The sequence below is a fragment of the Mesoplodon mirus genome (genome assembly GCF_964341445.2).
Source record: "Mesoplodon mirus genome assembly, chromosome: 12".
NCBI lineage: Eukaryota > Metazoa > Chordata > Mammalia > Artiodactyla > Ziphiidae > Mesoplodon > Mesoplodon mirus.
The window spans coordinates 8,428,891-8,447,492 of record NC_138988.1 but is presented as its reverse complement, the minus strand read 5'-3'; the positions used below and the strand labels follow the sequence as shown (position 1 = coordinate 8,447,492).

The window sequence follows — 18,602 nt, the reverse complement described above, 5'->3', positions numbered from 1 at the left end:
TCCTCTGTGCCACTGGGGCTGCTTCAGCACTCGGAGTAAGTGAGATATCGGCCAGGTCTGGATGCCCATTCTGGCAGCATGAGCAAAGCTCTTGTTTCCACTTCTGCAAAATCCTTCCTGAGATTCTAGGAGCCGGGCAGGCCCCAGGCAAGATATAGGAAGGGCTGACGGGGGTATTTCCCCTGCCCCGCCCCTGCTGCATCTCCCCAGGGTCCTGTGCCCTACTGTACCCTCATCCATCTCCCCAGGGCCCTGTGCCCCACCCCAGCCTGCTGTCTGTTAGGCTGCTGCTTCCTGTCCTCTGTTGGTCCCATCCCTTCCCCCACCCACTGCCCTCGGATGTCCTACTTCAGACTCCCCCAGGAGGACCTATACAAGCACTCACTTCCAGGCCCCTGCAGGCTCCTAGATCAGAGCGGGCCTGGGAAGCTTTCCCACAAGGTCGCCAAGTGAGTCCTATGCACCCCAAAGTTTGAGACAAGGGTCTTCAGATCTACCCATCTGGCCTGTTCTCGTTGGAGGCCACCTGCAGTTTCACACTGATCAAGAGAAAAGCCACAGTCTTCCCAAGACACAGCAGGAATCAGCCCCTGCCAGACGTGTCGTCTCGTCAGCTGGGGGACTCCCCGGGGCTTCTGGTTCTTCTGAGTGCTGGGTGAAGGGCCTGGGACTCTGTGGCCAGCAGCCTACCTTGGCCCCTTTTCGGGGCTGCGGGCTCGGCTGAGTGACACCGCACCCTCTTACTTGTGAGGAAGATCAAGTGAGGTCGCCACTGACTTCTCACAATGGCCCAGACCCTAACGATCATGCTTTCTACCCTGAACTTTGCAGATGAAGAAACGGAGGCCCAGAGAGGCTGGTGCTTTCCTGATCTTACACAGAGAGCAGCACCAGAAGGGCTGGAGCTAGAAACCCAAATGTCCCGGCACCCCAGGATTCTGTGCACCACCCAGGCCATTTCCTGTGTCTAGAAGGTGTATATGCTCTATATAGAAGGTGTCCTGAGAGTATGAGGGGCTGTGCCCACAGGGCCGGGAGGTCTCAGCCGGGTCCCCCGGGACCTAGGGCTGAGCCGCCGAGGGTGGGGCACTCACAGCCACCCCTCAACTGCATTCCCACACCTGCCTCTCCCTGTTCTAAAAAGGCTCTTATCCGGAATTCATTTATTATGAAATTCAGCAAACCAGGCTCTGGACTAGCACCCCCCACCCGCAGGTCCTCATCCCCCGTTCCCTACAGACAGGCCACAGCTGGGACTGTCCATTATGAATCGCATTTTCCATGTTGGTTAACACAACTCCAGTGTGAGTCCAGCCTCAAGGACGAGATATGGGGCAGGCAGATTCTAAGAGGGTAACTATGGCAGCAGCCATGGGGGAATGGGAATCAGGCCGTGTGGTGGGCGAGTCAGGTACGGGTCAGGGTCAGGGTCGGGCACAGTGGTGGAGAACAGTAGTCAAGGACAAACAACTGGCCTTCACACTTTCTCATGCTGTGTGGCCTTGACCTTTATCTTCCCCTAATCTCCCTGTCCCTGGGACCCACCCAAGTGTAAGATTTCTGCTCATTTAAAAAAAGCAAGCAAGCAAACCAACAAAAGGCCACTGGACAGTTATCCATGGACATATTAATATTCAGATGGTCTACCATCTATGCCAGCCCTGTTGGTGTGGAAATGTTATTAACCTGAGACCTTGTCGATTCTACTATTAGAAGGTGCCTTCGCATATTTTTAAATTAATAAACTATGAAATACCTTCTGCCTATAGTGATTTAATTATACTTTGCCAAGAAAAGCAATTTTAAACTAGATCGACTTTTTTTTTTAAATGAGAAGTATTGCCATGAGGTAAATGAGGTAAAAACATTCAGTTTTGAAGGAAACAAAATCCTGTTGCAAAGCCAGCAAATCTAAAACGAACGTCTACTGAAATGACCCGATTCTCATCAAGGATGTGAATCTGTGAATGTGACTCAGGGGAGAGTGGAAGCTTACTTAGGCCTCTTTCCAGTGTTCCCCAAATTCACCCCGTTTCTTCCTTGAGAATAATCCTTGGGTTCTGCAGAGACCTGAGGAAGTCCAGGTCTTGCCAGGGCTCAGATCTCTGCCTGGTGCTTGGGAATCACGGTGCTGGGTCTCCTCTTCCCCAGGGCCTGCAGTACATGGAGCTCATCCCCAAGGAGAAGCAGCCGGTGACGGGCACCGAGGGCGCCTACTACCGCCGGCGTCAGCTCCTGCGTCAGCTCCCCATCTACGACCAGGACCCCTCTCGCTGCCGCGGACTTTCGGAGAACGAGCTGAAAGTGATGGAGGAGTTTGTGAAGCAGTATAAGAGCGAGGCCCTGGGTGTGGGCGAAGTGGCCCTCCCCGGGCAGGGCGGCTTGCCCAAGGAGGAGGGGAAGCTGCAGGAGAAGCCCGAGGGCGCAGAGACGGCCGCCCCGACTGCCAACGGCAGCATCAGCGACCCGTCCAAGGAACACGTAAGTCTCCCCCATCCATCCATCCATCGGGTCCGGCTGAAGCCACCTAGGCCAGGGCTGCAGGGTCAGGGCCCCAGCTCCAGGCTGTGTTCCCTCATTCCCGCCTTCATTCGTGGTCATGGTCCAGGAGAGGTCACGGACAAGCAAACTGTCGCAGTGCGGAGAAAGGGCATCGATCCTTGCTTGGGGGTGAGGGTAGGCTTGGGGGAGGAGGTGAGGCCCACGCTGGCCTTGGAAGAATAACTAAGAGTACCCCAGGCCTTCAGGCTCTTCGGGGAAGACCTGTGTTGCCTTAAAGAGGCGATCATGTGCAAAAAAAGGTGAAAGTCTCAGAGAGCACAGCACAGAGGACTGAATGAAGTCCCAGGTGGCTGAAAGTTTGGTACCAGGGGGCAGGGGGGCCCAAGGCTGGCGAAGTCAGCAGGGGCACACTTCCTGAAGGGTCATGCCCTCCGTCCATCCATCACTCGAGCATTGATTGGCCTGTACTCTCCGCCGAGCCCCAGGAAATCAAACAAGCAGAGGACACTGTCCCCGTATTGGGATGCTATCGATTTAGGACTTTACTCCAAGGGCCGTAGGGAGAGGTGGCAAGCTTGAGATTGGGGCCACGTGGGGCTGTTTGCTAACTTTCATGGGCCCCCAACCCCTATCAGCCAAGAGGCTTCATGCTTCCATGTGACATTTGGAGATAAAAGTCCCAATATACAGGGTCCTCAAGCAAACCAGCTGCCTTGCTGGGAACAGGCTAGCCGTCACCCACGTGAGCCAGACACCCCAGGGAAATGCCAGCCCGAACGATGCTGTCAGTACCTCCAGAAGGGGCCGGGTCTTTCTTCTCTGTAGTGACTCACCCTTGTTATCCAAAACCTGCGTCCTGCATCTCCCAACCCCGCCCCGTAGGCACGTTCATTTGGGATTGCCATCCAATGCAAAGAACAAAAAGACAAAGAGACAAAAGAATAAAATTGATTTTCACTCACAAATTGGTGGTCTTGAAAAGACCCATTTCTCAGGAAGAATTCACATGCCAGGAACTTCTGAAAACATTAGACCCAGTTACCATGTTTCATAAACTAGCCTCGTCCCCAGCCCTGCCTTCTATCCACCCTCCGGCAGCCATAGGTCTTTAACACATTAGTACTGTGTAATTCCAAGCTGGAACGCAACGTCTTTAAGTCTGTGACATTTCCCAGTTGCCATTCCAAAGAGAGAAATGCTGATCTGAGAACGTATTTTATCCTGGACTCAGCCCACGGGTTTGGACAGCGTGGAAGTGGGGCAGGGGCGGCCTGAGATCCCAGGGCCTTGGCAACAGTCAACTTTAGGAAATGTCTGTGACACTTTGGAAGCATTTAAACAAGACCAGGCAGTAAAGAGGGAATCCAAAGGAAGCCGATATTGGTGGGTTGGGCTGGCTGGGAAGACAGACTTTTCCTTCCTGACCCTAACCCCAATCTTAATTAGATAACGAATGATGTCATTAATAGACTCACGTCCGTCACCCCCTCTAAATGCTGAGGTCCTGTCTTGTCCATCTCTGTATCTGCAGCAGGAGCCATCAATACAATACAGAGAGTAGGTGCTTGATAAATATGTGATCCATGAATGACTGAACAAGGGACTGAATGAATGAATGTTCAACCTAGCGTCCGGTCTCAGTTGCAGCACGCAGGATCCTTCGTTGTGGCGTGCAGGCTTCTCTTTAGCTGTGGCGCGTGGGCTCTGTAGTTGCGGCACGCAGGCTTTCTAGTTGTGGTGCGCAGGCTCAGTAGTTGTGGCACACAGGCTTAGTTACCCCGCAGCATGTGGGATCTTAGTTCCCCAACCAGGGATCAAACCGGCGTCCCCTGCATTGCAAGACGGATTCTCAACCACTGGACCACCGGGGAAGTCCCATGTTCGAACTAAATTGATCCTCAAAAGATGGGGACCACTTGGGTGGCCGTTTTGCCTGAAAGGACGATGAGCTTTCAAGTTCACATGCCTTAAGCACCTGCTGTGTGCCACGTGCTATGCTCAGTACTTCCAGGTCTTGGATTAATTCGAACTGTTACCTGGTAGGTGGATTTCACCAGCCCCATTTTACAGGTGAGCAGTCAGAGATTCAGAGAAGAACGGTGGTTTGTCGGAGGCCCCATCGTTTCTAAGGGGCAGAAGCTGGATCATCATACACTTTCTACTGTGTGATGCTGACTTATAAAACCCTGCTTGTTATCTGCATTTAACTCCCTGTTTATCTCCTTGAAGCCGGGGAGCAAATTCTATTAAGGTAGCTAAGTAGCCTGCCAGGCCATAGATGGCTTGTCCCCGGCAGCCGTGCCGTCGGGCCTGGCTGTGGGCTCGCTGCCTGAGCTGCTCTGCTGTACCCCAGGGGGCGGCATATCAAGGGGACATGAGTGCTGGCTGTCCTGTGTGCTGGGCTCCTCTTGTTCTCATAAAAGGGCAGGTAGGACAGTCACCACAGACAAGCATCAGGCACGAAGCCTGACGTTTGCTCCCCTGACGAGGGCCACAAACTTTGCTAGAAGCAGTCAGGGCATTCAACTTGAGAACCCAGGTACGGGGAGGAAGCATAGGACTGACACCCCAAATCAAACAGTGATTTATGAAAGAAAAGGCGGCAAAAAGAAGGACATGTGAAATGTATTACACTGGAGCTACGATGGTAACATATCACACTTTATCATCCTAAGGGAGACGTTATTCCTGTTGTTAGTGGCTACCATTTAGTGGGCTTTCTCTGGACCGAGGACAGCGCTGAGCTGGAGAGTATCTGATGTAAAGCTCCCAACAGCCCAAGGGAGGCTATGGGATTCGAACCAACTGTTAGCCCCCAAACCCCTCTTTCCTGTTTCCCAAAGCTTATTCCTAGAAAGCTCATGGCCATGAAGCTATAAACGGGCCATGTGGCCACGTAAAGGGGACATCAGACTAAACAAAACGAAATGGGTTTCTTTAGGGCTGGACTTCTCAGAGCCTGTAGGAGGCTACGGCAGTGGTTCTCAAACTAAAGTCACCTGGAAACTGGCTAAAATCCAGAGGCCTGGGTCCCACCCCAGACTTGTTGGTGCAGGTGGAGGCTGAGAATCTGAATTTCTAACGAGTCTCCAGGTTGATGCCAATGCTGGGGGCCACACTTTGAGAACCACTGCTAAAGAGGGTTAAAAATGACCTTACATTTAAGCTCAGCCAAAATGATACTGCCGATCTGGTATACAGGGAGGGTCCAAGAGATGCTAACAGGGGCATTTTCTAGACTTATGTGGCGCCCTGGCTTAGGGTGTCCGGCTTTGAGAAGACTTCACAGCACTCTTGAATTCCTTGAACTCTCCACGGGGAGTGGTGGAAATACAGACACAGAACATAGCCCACTGCTCTATACCCGCCCCGAATGCCCCATCCTAGAGCGCACTACACTCTACACTTGGCAGCCGGAGGCCACGAGCCCTGCTTTCTCTGAGCTGCTGGTAGCCTACACCCCACGGCGGTTCTCCCAGGAGCTCGCTCGGCTGTCCTGCTGCCGGGCGGCCTGTTACAGTCGTGCCCTTCCTCGGAGACCTGGGCTGCCAAGTCCTCCCCCCAACCCCAGGCCCCTCCACCAGACTGTCCAGACCAGAGGAGCATTATCGCCAAAAGGCTGTTCCAAGTCGCCTGTGTGGAATCCCCACCCACGGGCTGAGCGCTGGGTGAAGCCAGAGGGCGGTGGGCCAGCTGGGTGACGGGAGCAGCACCCTCTGAGCTGACCCATCCTCATGGCCGGGGCTCTTCACTTACTCGGATCTGAGTAAGGCCCTCCGCCAGGCCTTCCCACGGGCCCCGTGACAGGACGGGCAACCTGAAATCAGCCGTGGCACGTCTGGGAATGAACCCCAAAGCTGCGGCCGCCCATGCTGACCTCAGGGCAGGTCCCTGAAAGTGTCATCCTGACCCTGAGCTCAGGAGAGGCAGTGGCATGGCAAATGCCCTGGGAGTCATCCCTCTTCGTGAGGAAACGCCACGGCACAAAAATCCCAGATACTAACCAACCGCTGTCACTCCCAAAGCAGGCCCTTTAAATCAGTGAGGCCAAGTAAAAAAAAACCAATATTTAGCCTTCTCTTCCCCTGACTTGCCCCTCTGTGTGTGCGTGGAGCAGCGAGGGTGGTGGGGAATTGTTACTTCACGGCAGGCTCATTCATCTCTTTGAATCCTCCGAACGACCAGCAAGACAGCTTGGGGTTGTTATGCCCATTTCACAGACGTGGAGCCTGAGGCACAGAGAGGTTAACTGGTTTGCCGGTGAGGTTCCAGCCCAGGTCCTTCGCGTCACCAGCCCTGTGGGGTCCCAGCAGGGTAGGGACAAAGCAAGGGCACGTGCATTTATGTTTGCTGGGGTGGGTGGCAGTGTGCAGAGTCACTCCCAGCCCAGCCTGGTGAAGAACTTGAGGGCCTCTTGTCTGCGAGCCAAGAACAGGGGAAGGACGTGCCTGCCCCACCCCAGTCCCACCCACCATGGGTTCTCGGGGGTCTTGGGGGCTTCGAAGCATTCCGTGGCCGTGGAGCTGCCCACCCCAGCAGCCCAGACCATTCCACAGCAGCACGGCGGGGCCCCATATCTGCTTTCCAGGCCCCCGCTCCCGACCTCTCCCACCTGGATGGATCCTACGGACACTGGACCTCAATGCTCGGACGGTGAACAGCTCTACCAGACCATCTCCCTGCGTTTAGAAAGTTTACTGGATATTTTCTCCGAAATTAAATATACCAATTTCCTGGGCATGGTCATCCTGCCCAGGAATTTCCGCCCTTCCCTACACCCCAAACTTGTAACCGAAGAAAGAGGAAAGAAAGCCAGGACATAGCATTTAATGTCATCTCCGCCCTTTCGTAGTTTTCATCCCTGCCCGGGAGACCCCAGCTCCTGCCTCACGGGCCAGGCCGTGGCCCCAGAGGAAGTGATTAAAAGGAGAACAGACTGAAAGAAGTGAAGACATTGCTGGAAGTCGTAAAGATGTGTTAATTTGGTCCCAAATTACAGTGTAACCTCCCTGCCCCCTTTCCCCACAAGAATGCACAAAGGAGGGACCGGAGGTGTGGGTCCCCTCCCTCCCACGAGGTGGGCCTCTCAGATGGAAACTTAACAGCCGCTGGCAGCTCAGCCCGACTCCAGCCCCGACAAGGGACATACTTGTGGGCAAGGGACTTCCAAAGCTTGGTCCGAGCAGATGTTTGGCTTGTGGGCTGGCAGGCTGGTTTTCCTGCCAGCCCCTCTCTGCGAATTTGAAACCACCGTGCGCCCCCAGGCCTGCGAGCCCTGCCTGAGCTGGAGGACAGAGGATGAAAGGAAGCCCCCCCCCAAACTGCCATGGTTACCAGGCTTCTCAGCATCTGCCTGCCACCTTGTTCACAGGGGAGATATTTTAATGACATTAAAGGAGATTTTATTTTCCACGGAAAATTCCTTTTATCCTGCTTTCCATACTATAAATACTTTGCCGTGTTGCCTCATAAGGCTTCACAACTATCTTTTTTTCGTCCCCCCCAAAGTGGGCTGCGTAATAGTCCATTGACTAAAACAGGGGTTGGCAAACTTTTCCTATAAAGGGCAGATTGTGAATATTTCAGGCTTTACGAGCCACGAGGTCTCAGTCATAACCACTGGCCTCTGTCCTTGTGGCACTGACGCAGCCAAAGACAATATCTCAACAGATGACCAGGGCTGTGTCCCAATAAAACTTTATTTGCAAAACCAGGCAGCAGGCTGGATCTGGCCCCAGGGCTGTACTTTGCTGACCCTGGAACTAGAAGAACCATAAAAAATGTTTTTCACTGTTTATGAATGACCTGGGCTTTGTTCAATTTTATTATGCTACTGGAGGTTACTTGGTGACGCTGATGATTCTGATGATAGTGTCATCTGCCATTCGTTGACGACCTACATGGTGCCAGGCAGCACGCCAGAGGCTTCACACGGTTGTTTCATTCAATCCCAAGAACTACCCGGCAAGATATATCACCCCCCTCTCTAGGCGTCTAGCTGGTGAGCCGTGAAGCCAGAACTGGAACTCAGGCCTGCCTCGCCTCAAACCCCGCACAGACTCCACAGGACGGCAGCTCCCGCTCCCAGAGCCCCGGTGTGGCCCAGACACCTTGCGAGGCCTCTGCAACAGAGATGACCACACGTAAGCCTTGTCCCTACTCAGCAGCATCCCGTTGTAGGGATACACTTGTCAAGGCCGGATTCGGGAACACCCCAGGCTGACGTTCTCTCTTCCAAGTGTCGCATTTGGGAAGCCTTCCTGGCCCCTCACCAGATAACCAGTGAGGGAGATGCGGTTAGAAACGCCTGACATTCTGCCTCGCTTGGGAGAGAGCCCCCTCCTCAAGGACCTGCCCCTAGAAGATGCGGGAGGCAAAGCACTGGTGGGCCCACAGCACTGACCACACGTGCAAAGCACTTCCCACGATCAGGGCCCACCTTGTGTCACAGATGCGGAAACTGAGGCTCGGAGATGCCCCCAGATGAAGCTACGGCGGGACCTCATGCAAAGGCCGGGACCCTAACGGCAGTGCCTGCGGCCACCCACCTATTCTGCACCATAAGGAACCTCTCCGGAAGTTGCCTGTGTGGGGCAAGAGAACGCAAGAGGCTAAAGATGCCAGCCATGACAGTGGGCCAGAAAAGAGGGGAAAATGCCCCAAAAAACTGCCGATAGACGAGGCTGCAAAGCAAAGATGGTGAATAATCGCCATAAGAGGAAATGGAGAGATGCTGTTTATAAATAAATTGTTGAGTATCTGTGTTGGAAAGAACCCAGTGCCTGAATTCAAGGCCCTTGAGTCAATATTTACTGTATTGTAATGGGGAGCTTTTCACAAGGCAATCTGGGTTTAGACTGGGGAGGCCTTTGGATAAGGGCCTTCCAGAAAAGAACCACATGATTGGAACAGAACTGCTGGCAACCGCGGCCGACAGATTACGGCTGGTTTACAGGGCTCTCCATATCTGCAGATCCGTCCCTGAAGGCCAGCGCGGCTCATCCCTGGAGACACCTCTTTGGCCGTGGAACCCGGGGCCACTGTCCTGAATCTGCTGCTTCCTGAAACACTCTGTGTCTTAGTTACTGCCATTTCAGAAGCCTGAATAACTCTGCATGTCCACGTGTGCTGCTCCTGTTACCTGGGGCCGCACAGCAAACCACCCTGAGATGCAGCGGCTTAGAACACCTGTTCCAAGATGTCTGTTTTTCTCAAAGATCAGCAATCTGGGCAGGGCTCAGCGGGAGAGCTTGTCTCTGTCCTTGACCTCTGGCCTTGATGCTTGGAAGACAGATACGGCTAGGGCTGGACCAGCAGGGGCCCCGGCCTCTCCCTCTATCTCTGTGTTTTCTCCGTGTGGCTGCCCTAGGATGCGGGCCTCAGGACGCCCAAGAAAGAGCCAGTGGAAGCTGTGTTGCCTTCATGACCTACCTCAGGGATGTACAGCATCCCTTCCACCACATTCTGTTCTACAGAAGCGAGTTACTAAGGCGGGACCATATGCAAAGAAAAGGAATATGGGTATTGGTTGGAGGAGGGTCCAAGAAGTTGCCGGCATCATTTCCACACCTCACGGCAGAGGGAACCCCAGCCCTGCAGGGTCTGAGCTTTGCAGGCAGCTGAATCTAGAATGCTCCTCAGCTTTCTCAGTGCAAGTGTTTACAGAAGCCCAAAGTACAGAATATACAAACTCTTTCATTTAGACACTTGTGATGAACAATCTCTCACCATTTGAACAACAGGGCAAGACAAAACTTCAGTGGCACCAGGAGAAACGTCACATGTTCTACCTATGAAAGGTCTGTGCTACAGCTCCTTCCCCTGGAGGCACCACAGTCTGCAAACTAGGTTACGTGGCAAAGGCTGGACAGATTCCCATGAGAAGGCTCTAGTTTTAGACAGTTGGGAGTCTGAATGAGAACCCACTGACATGCTAATGATCAATGGTCTTCTCTGTGCGTTTTAGCCTAGCTCCAAAGGCCTTCTACTCGACCAAAAGTGGCTCCTCCAGAGGGGAAGTCACCTGGGAATGACCACATTGGGCTTTCTTCAAAATAGTCTAGAATTTAAGCGTCCCAGGAATTCAAATTGGCTTTTGCTGTAATGGAACCTAATTGGTCATGTCATTTTTGCTGAGTTTTTATATAAGGTCATGTTCAAACACTCTATGACAGTGGGTCTCGAAGTGCGGTCCCCTGACCATACCAGCTTCCCCTGGGAATCTGAAAATTCCCCTGCGCCCTCCCAGACCTACTAATCAGACACTCGGGGTGGGGAAGTGCAACACTCTGTTTGAGCAGCCCTCTAGGGATGCTGGGGCAGACTCGAGGCTGAGCACGCTGTCTTGGAGGGGGTGGGATGGGAGAGGGAAAAGAGCAGGCCCACCAAGGCGGGCACTGATTGTAGCTGAGTCTGGGGTAGTGACAGAAGATGAAACTCACATGACTTGATTCTCTGGCCTTGCACAGAGGGAAAGAACAGAGGCGGAAAAACCCAGAGCTCGTGGGTGGGAGGAATGACCTCTTGCCAATCAATCTACGTGCTCATGGTGCTACCGAAAGGAAGCCAGGCCTCCAAACCAGAAGCAGATCCTGCCTTCGACGTCTTTGTCATCTTAGGAAATGGATTTAGCTCCTCAACTTTCTGTAAGGAGGGCTTTGTAGGGATAACAGGAGATTTTCGCTAATTATTACTGAACCCTTGTAAAGTTCACTAATTCTATTATCTCATTTAATCCGTGCAGCAGACCTGTGATGTTCTGAGTATTACCTGACAGGTGAAAAAACGAAGGTGCAGAGAGGTTGGGTAACTTGCCCAAGGTCACACAGCTAGCCCCCGTCTCAACCATCCACTGCAATTTAGAAACTGTAAACCTCCCTTCCAAGGATGGTAGGAGAATACGTTTGTGCAGAGAAAGGCAGGACCCGGATCACAGGACCCCAGGCAGGCTGGGCAGTCTGACTCTTGGTTGGCAGGCTGCCCCTAGTGGCTGAGGGGCAACCAGCTGACAGAGCCAAGACACTGTCAGATCTCTTGTCCTTTGAGACCACAGGGAAGGGGGCACGGAAAATAGCTCAGAGGCCAGAAGAAGAAATTGGTTCCTGATGCATGTTGACAGGACTCATTACTCTGACAGCATGTTTTCATAAAATGTCAATGACACTGTTTGCTTAAAAAAGGATTGGCTACTGGTGGTAACAGGGTGCACAGCCAGGGATGCTGGGGGACAACGAGGGAAGAGACACTCCCCAGAGAGGCTCCTGACAAAGCCCATTCAGACAGTTTTCCCAGAGTTACCTGCTCCCAGTGCAAACCACACGCCAGCACTCCAGAACCAGCACTGGCTTCCCATTACCTCCAAAGTGAAGTCCCAACCCCCAGTTCAGAGTCACCCGGGATCACCCACAAACTGCTTCCTGACCTCACATCCCTCTAGTTCCTTCTGAGGGTCGCAGGCGCCTGCTGGTACCCACCAGACACATCCAGGTGCATTTATATCCCTCCCTTTCCCCACTTCTGTGTTAGGCACATCTGGAAACTTGGAGTCAGGCGCCCCACTGATGTATCCTGGTGATACTCGACCAGGTGTGGTGGATGGACAGTAAGCCCCTTCTGTGTGGGAGGAAAGGGGCCGGAAATTTCATTCTGTGAAATTTAGAAAGACCAACAGACAGAAAATGCACTTGCTTCTCAAACAGCCCTCACCAGACAGTTTACACTTCTGGAGACGTGACAGTCAATGAACGCGGACCCATCACCCATTTTTGGTTTGTTTTGTTTGTTTGTTTTTAATTTTTTTGCCACACTGTGAGGCTTGCGGTATCTTGGTCCCCCCACCAGGGGTCGAACCCGTGCCCCCTGGTATGGAAGCGTGGAGTCCTAACCACTGGACCACCAGGGAATTCCCCATCACCTATTTTTGGTTCAGACCCTCTGATGAGTTCCAGGTGAGCTGGGGCTCAGTCACATGCAGAAGGACAGGGTTTCACTTTGGTGAAGGACTCACACCCGTCATTCTCATGGGCATAACTGAAACCAAAAATCCAGCACGTTCTAAGGAACATCATCATCAGGCAGCCAGGAGCAATTAACCAGACACACTCCTCACCTGAACACGAGCTCAGCCACGACCGCGCTTAGGGACCACACTCAGTACGTGGACATATTTTGTCATTTTGTTTTCTTTCCCCAATTTCCACCATTTTAATTTTTATTTCCTCTTCATATACAAGAGTATATGAAGTATGCAGTTAAAGTATGTAAAGAATTCTAAGTGTTTAGGCTCTGAATATATCCCTATTCATCTTTACGTAGCAAAACAATAAATATATCTATTTGGGCTGACACATAATTTGTGCTTAGTAAGACAGAGTGTTCATCTCAAGCCAGGGGTCAGCAAACATTTTCTGTAGAGGGCCAGGTGATCTATCTCTCAGGTGTTGTGGACCAAGAGCGGGAGTTGATGATATCACGTAGGTACTTTACGTAACAAGAGAGAAAATAAATACCCACAATTTTTTTTTGAAATTCAAAATACAGTAGTATAATTAAGACAGGGCTTTGTAATACAGGCCGCATTAGCTAGCTCAGGCTGCCATAACAGAATATTGCAGGCCAGGTGGCTTAAACAACAGAAATATATTTTTTTCCCAGTTCTGCAGACTAGAAGTCCAAGATCAAGGTGCTGGCAGGGTTGGGTTCTGGTGAGACCCCTCTTTCTAGCTTGCAGAGGGCCACCTTCTCACTGTATCCTCACATGGCCTCCCCTCTGTGTACACCCAGAAAGAGAAAGAGACAGCCATCCATCTCTGGTCTCTCTTCTTATAAGGACACCAGTCCTATTTGATTAGGGCCCCACCCTAATGACCTCATTGAAACTCAGTTAACTCCTTAAAGGCCCCATCTCCAAATACAGTCACATTGGGGGTCAGGGCTTCAACATGTTAACAGGGGGAGGGGCACCATTCAGTCCAAAACCCCGGTCTACTATGAGAAAAATGGAATTCTTTTTTGGGAGAAAACATTTCACTAAATTAGAGTTCAAATGTAAAACCCATTCGACGCTGATGGGTCCGACAAGAACAGGCAGAGGCTGGGTTTGGCCGTAGTGTGCTGACTCTGATGGAAAGGCCGCACGGTGGAGCAGAAAGAACCTTGGCTTTGGGGTCAGGCTTGGCCTGTGTTCGAATCCCAGCTTTGCCTCTTGTCAGCTATTGCTACTCAGCAATCACTGAATCTCTGTGAACCTGGGTTTGGCCATGTCTGGGGGGAAATATAGGTCTCCTTAAAAGGGAGATAAGGGCCTCCCTGGTGGTGCAGTGGTTGAGAGTCCGCCTGCCGATGCAGGGGACACGGGTTCGTGCCCCGGTCCGGGAAGATCCCACATGCCGCGGAGCGGCTGGGCCCGTGAGCCACGGCTGCTGAGCCTCCGCGTCCGGAGGCTGTGCTCCGCAACGGGAGAGGCCACAACAGTGAGAGGCCCGCGTACCGCAAGGAAAAAAAAAAAAGGGGGGGGGCGGAGATAAGTCTACAAGGGAAAGTAACTCTCTCGGGTTTCCGTAAGGGTGTCAGTCAGGAGGGAACACCTGAGTTGGACATACAACTGCCCCAGGGAGATGACAGCCAGCATCATCCTCATCATCAGAGTTCTGAGGAGGAGGTGAGAACTCCGAAACGACTGGAAAGATTTTACAGATTGAGGCTGTCGTCTGCATAGGACGTGATGAGAACGGTCGTTCAGCTCTGTGGTCTTCCTCCCAGTGCAGTCATGATAACATCAGGCAAATCCCAACTGAGGGCCAGTCTCCCAAATATCTGACTGGTCCTCTTCCAAGGTTATTAAAAACAAGGAACATCTGAGAAACTGTCACAGCCCAGAGGAGCCTAAGGAGACATGATCGCTAACTGTAATGTGGGATCCTGGATCCAATCCTACAAGAGGAAAGGGACAGTAGGTAGAATCTAAGCACATCTGGATAAAGTTTGGACTTTAGTTACTAATAACATATCAATACTGGTTAATTGGTTGTGACAAGTACACCATATTAATGTAAGTGCTAAGAACACAGGAAAGCGGGTGCGGGGTATACGAGAATTCTCTGTACGATCTCCACAATTTTTCTGTAAGTCGAAAACCGTTCTCAAATTTTAAGTTTATTAAAAATTAATCCTGCATAGGTAAAAGATCCATTCAAAGTGCAAGGTGGACCAGTGGGTTTTAATGTAAACGGCATGAAAGGTTGGTTGATATGGTTTCAGACTCCACATCAACTAACTTTTGAGATCGTAACACTTGTCTAATTTTGATGTAATAGCAAAGAAAAATACTCCACAGTTATCTAGAAAGGCTATTTAAAATGCCTGCCTCCCTTTTTCAATTTCTAATCAGTGTAAGGTCAGATTTTTTTCATGTATTTCAAAGAAAACCACATAATGCAAAAGATGAAAAGCTAAAACACTTATAAGAATCGAGAAATCCTCTACTGAGCCAGTCATTAGAGATTTGCAAAAATGTAAACAATGCCACACTCTGACTCAATTTTTCTGTTTTGGAAAATATAGTTATTTTTAATTACAAATATTTATGTTCACATGCTGTTGGTTTACTATTTTTTAATGAATTAATAGTTATTTAATTTTTTTCCTCAGTAATTTCTTGTATGGTAAATATCAATAGCTATTACCCACATGAAAAAAACTCTTTGGGCTTCTCAAAAATTTTTAAGAGTCTAAACGGTGTTGAGAACAAAAAGTGTGAGAATGACTGTGCTAAACAAATATTGGGCTGGCCAAAAAGTTCATTCAGGTTTTTCCATAAGATCTTACAGAAAAAGCCAAATGAACTTTATGGCCAACCCGATACTTTATTGAGTCCTCACAACTACCTACTAGGTAGGCAGTATTATTATTATCCCACTTTGCAGATGAGAAAACTGAGGAACAGAGAGGTATAGTAACTTGCTCAAGGTTACCCAGGAAGTAAAGAGACTGGAGTTGAAACTCGAAACCAGGTCACGATGCACTCCTGACTACCTTGTGTCCTGGGGGTCCTCCCCCACCCTTCCAGGTCTGTGAGCTCTGCAAGGGGGTGGCCCCCGCCGACAGCCCTGTGGTCTACTCGGACAGGGCAGGCTACAGCAAGCAGTGGCATCCTGCCTGCTTCGTGTGCACCAAGTGCTCCGAGCCACTGGTGGACCTCATCTACTTCTGGAAGGATGGGGCGCCCTGGTGTGGCCGTCATTACTGCGAGAGCCTGCGGCCCCGGTGCTCCGGCTGTGACGAGGTGAGGACCAGTGGGGTGGGCACCCCCAGACTGCAGGAGGGGACCCAGAGGCCCGGGGGAGTGTGGCTTCAGGATGATGTGATCCACAGATAAGAAAACTGAGGCTCAGATCCCCCTTCACACTCTCAGCCTCTGTTTTCCCATCTGCAAAATGGGGCAGAAATTAGTTCCCACCCCCGGGCCTGTTGGGATGGGTCAGACACAGAGGACCTGTCAAGTCTCATCCTTGACACAAGGCTTGGCACTAAGTAAGGGCCCAGAAGAACATTATGGGGTGCCGCCAGGAGGTAGACGGCCCACATTCAAACCTGGCTCTGCATCTGTGAGGCATGTGGGTCCCTAACTCCTGTGCCTCAGTTTTATAACTTACCAAATGGGAGGGTAACAGTGCCCATCCCATGGAATTGCTGTGAGGATAAATGAGATCATGCCTGAAAATGCTTGGCACGGGGCCCGAGTAACTAAGAAGTGGAAGCTGCTGTGAGTCTTAGGATAATGTAATACAAGATGATACAATAAAATCATGTAGCATTAACATAACACAATCCGACAGTTAGGAGATGCTGTGAAAGGGGTTCAGCTCTCCAACATGGGTTTAGACTAGAGAAACTCTAAGGTGTGTGAATAGTGACAGTAATGGCTATGACAATAATAACTACTGCCTGCATGCCTCTGGTGACGAGAAACTCACTACCTTCATCTCTGGCACATACGAGGGTTAGAAATGTCTTCCTCACTTTAAGCCAATATCTACCTCCTCCCACCTTTCACGTGTTGGTCTCCGTGTGAAGTTAAGACCCTGTAATCCTCCTACCTCATAACTGAGTGAGCAAGGATGTTACAGAAGGATAAGGGCTGTCGGCAGGCCAGGTCCCACCCACCTCATTTCTGTGAGGACAGCAGTATGCTCGCGGTAACAACACCTCGTCCTAATGTGCTACAGACGTTGTATGTGAGGTACCGTTTACATCTCGCAACAGTCTTTCAGGGAGAGAGAATCATTGTCTCCGTTTGACGTCTGAGAAAAGTGCAGCTCAGAGAGGTCAGCGATAATCACAAAGCACTGACTTTGTCTCTGTTACCGTTCCGAGTACTCCATCTGTAGCAACACGTGCAGCGCTCATAAAACCCCATGGGATGGGTAGTATTTACATCCCCATCCTACAGATGTGCAAACTGAGGCACAGGGAGGTTGAGTAGTTTGCCCAAAGTCATGCAGCTGGTATTTAAGTGAAAACACATACCTGGTCCCTGTTTGACCCCAAAATCAGAAAGCACATTTAACCAGTATGCTGTTCTGCTCTCTGGTTCCTCACCAGATTGTACAGATGTTCCAAAGTGTTACTTTATTCCAAGCCCAAGTGACTCTGGGTGTTCTTGCTCTTGAAGACCGGCCATTGGCCGCTCAGCTACCGTTAGGCCATCTTCACTGGGGTATGTAATTCCGTCTCCGAGCACAACTGGGCTTTGGATTTGGCCCGGACAGCATCATAGATGCCAGATACGTAAAACCTGTCAATAGTGGAGGATTTTTTTTTTTTGATCCCAGAAGCTAAGACGCAACCATGACCTTCGCCAAACACTGTACTTACTGTCTTAGATTTATGTCAGATTTCTCCAGTGAGGCACTGAAAGGTCCAAACAAGAATGGGGGACGAGGGACCACCATCTTACGGCTTGTCTCCCATGCCCTGTCTACTGGGGACAAAACCTGAGCTGTACGATTCTTCCGCTCCCCTCCCCAGATAATCTTCTCAGAGGACTACCAGCGCGTGGAAGACCTGGCCTGGCACCGAAAGCACTTTGTCTGCGAGGGCTGCGAGCAGCAGCTGGGTGGCCGGGCGTACATCATCACCAAGGGTCAGCTTCTGTGCCCAACGTGCAGCAAGTCCAAACGCTCCTGAAGGGCCGTCCACCCATGGCTGGAATCCACAGGATCCCACCGAGAAGTAGAAGCAAGCATGCCAAGGCCATCCTAAGGGCCTGGCGAGACAGCCAACAAGCAACAAAAACAGTGATCTTTCTTCAGTGGATATATATACACACACATATTCTAGATCGGGTGGGGAGGGGTCCTTGAGGGTCAATAGTTTCAAAGCCGGAGACGTTCTGAGAAGTCTTAGGACGCAGTTATTTTGTTTTTGCTGCTGTTGTTTCCCAGCTACCAACGAAACACATCCTGCCCGGGCTCTCTAGGAGGAGTTTCCCAGAATGCAACTCTGAGCGATCAAATCACAGAGCTGGCGGATGTGCGTGCTTTCTCGTGAACCTGGGGGCTCCTCCAGGAGCAGCCTGGGATCCCAATGCTCGTTTGTTGCCTCCCTTTCAAATGGAATTTGAATTTTAAATAAAAAAATGTTGGCATGATAAATATATCAGTAAAAGTTTTACGAAGTTCGCACAGGCCCTGAGCTCATTATTTACACCTGGCGGTCATTTCACGGCATCTGCTTTGCCCCAAGATCCTGAGTGCGGGCGCTAGCGGAAGGCACTGGAAATGCAGGTGTGCCTCTTCATCAGTTGTGTCTCATCAGACTCCTTTGGGGACTGAAGGTCCTCGGGGCAGAACTCCCATCCCCCCAGTTCTGGGTACCCCGAGAGCACTGATGGAAACGAGCGTGTCGTGTTTCATGGGACACCTAAAAGCAGCCTCTTGAAAACTGGGGAGCAGCAACTCAGGTGTTCTCCAAGCCCCAGCAGGTGACGAGTGAGCCCCTCTGGGTGTAAGACCAGGCTGGGGACTCAAAGCAGCCAAACAGGGCCACCTAAGCTCAACCAATGGGTGCCACATGGCACACGGTGACCAGTGCAGGCCAAC

General features: G+C 51.3%; 1 protein-coding gene across 1 annotated transcript in view; it reads left to right on the top strand.

The window, feature by feature from the left end:
* LMCD1 (LIM and cysteine rich domains 1) overlaps window positions 1–18,181 on the top strand; it is a 58,202-nt gene extending 40,021 nt beyond the window's left edge. Inside the window, exons 4-6 of the mRNA XM_082639198.1 lie at window positions 2,152–2,481; window positions 15,569–15,784; window positions 17,530–18,181. Of these exons, the coding sequence (XP_082495324.1) occupies window positions 2,152–2,481; window positions 15,569–15,784; window positions 17,530–17,688 (705 nt within the window). The 3' untranslated portion in view covers window positions 17,689–18,181. The remainder of the gene's footprint in view (window positions 1–2,151; window positions 2,482–15,568; window positions 15,785–17,529) is intronic.
* Window positions 18,182–18,602: the final 421 nt, after the last annotated feature.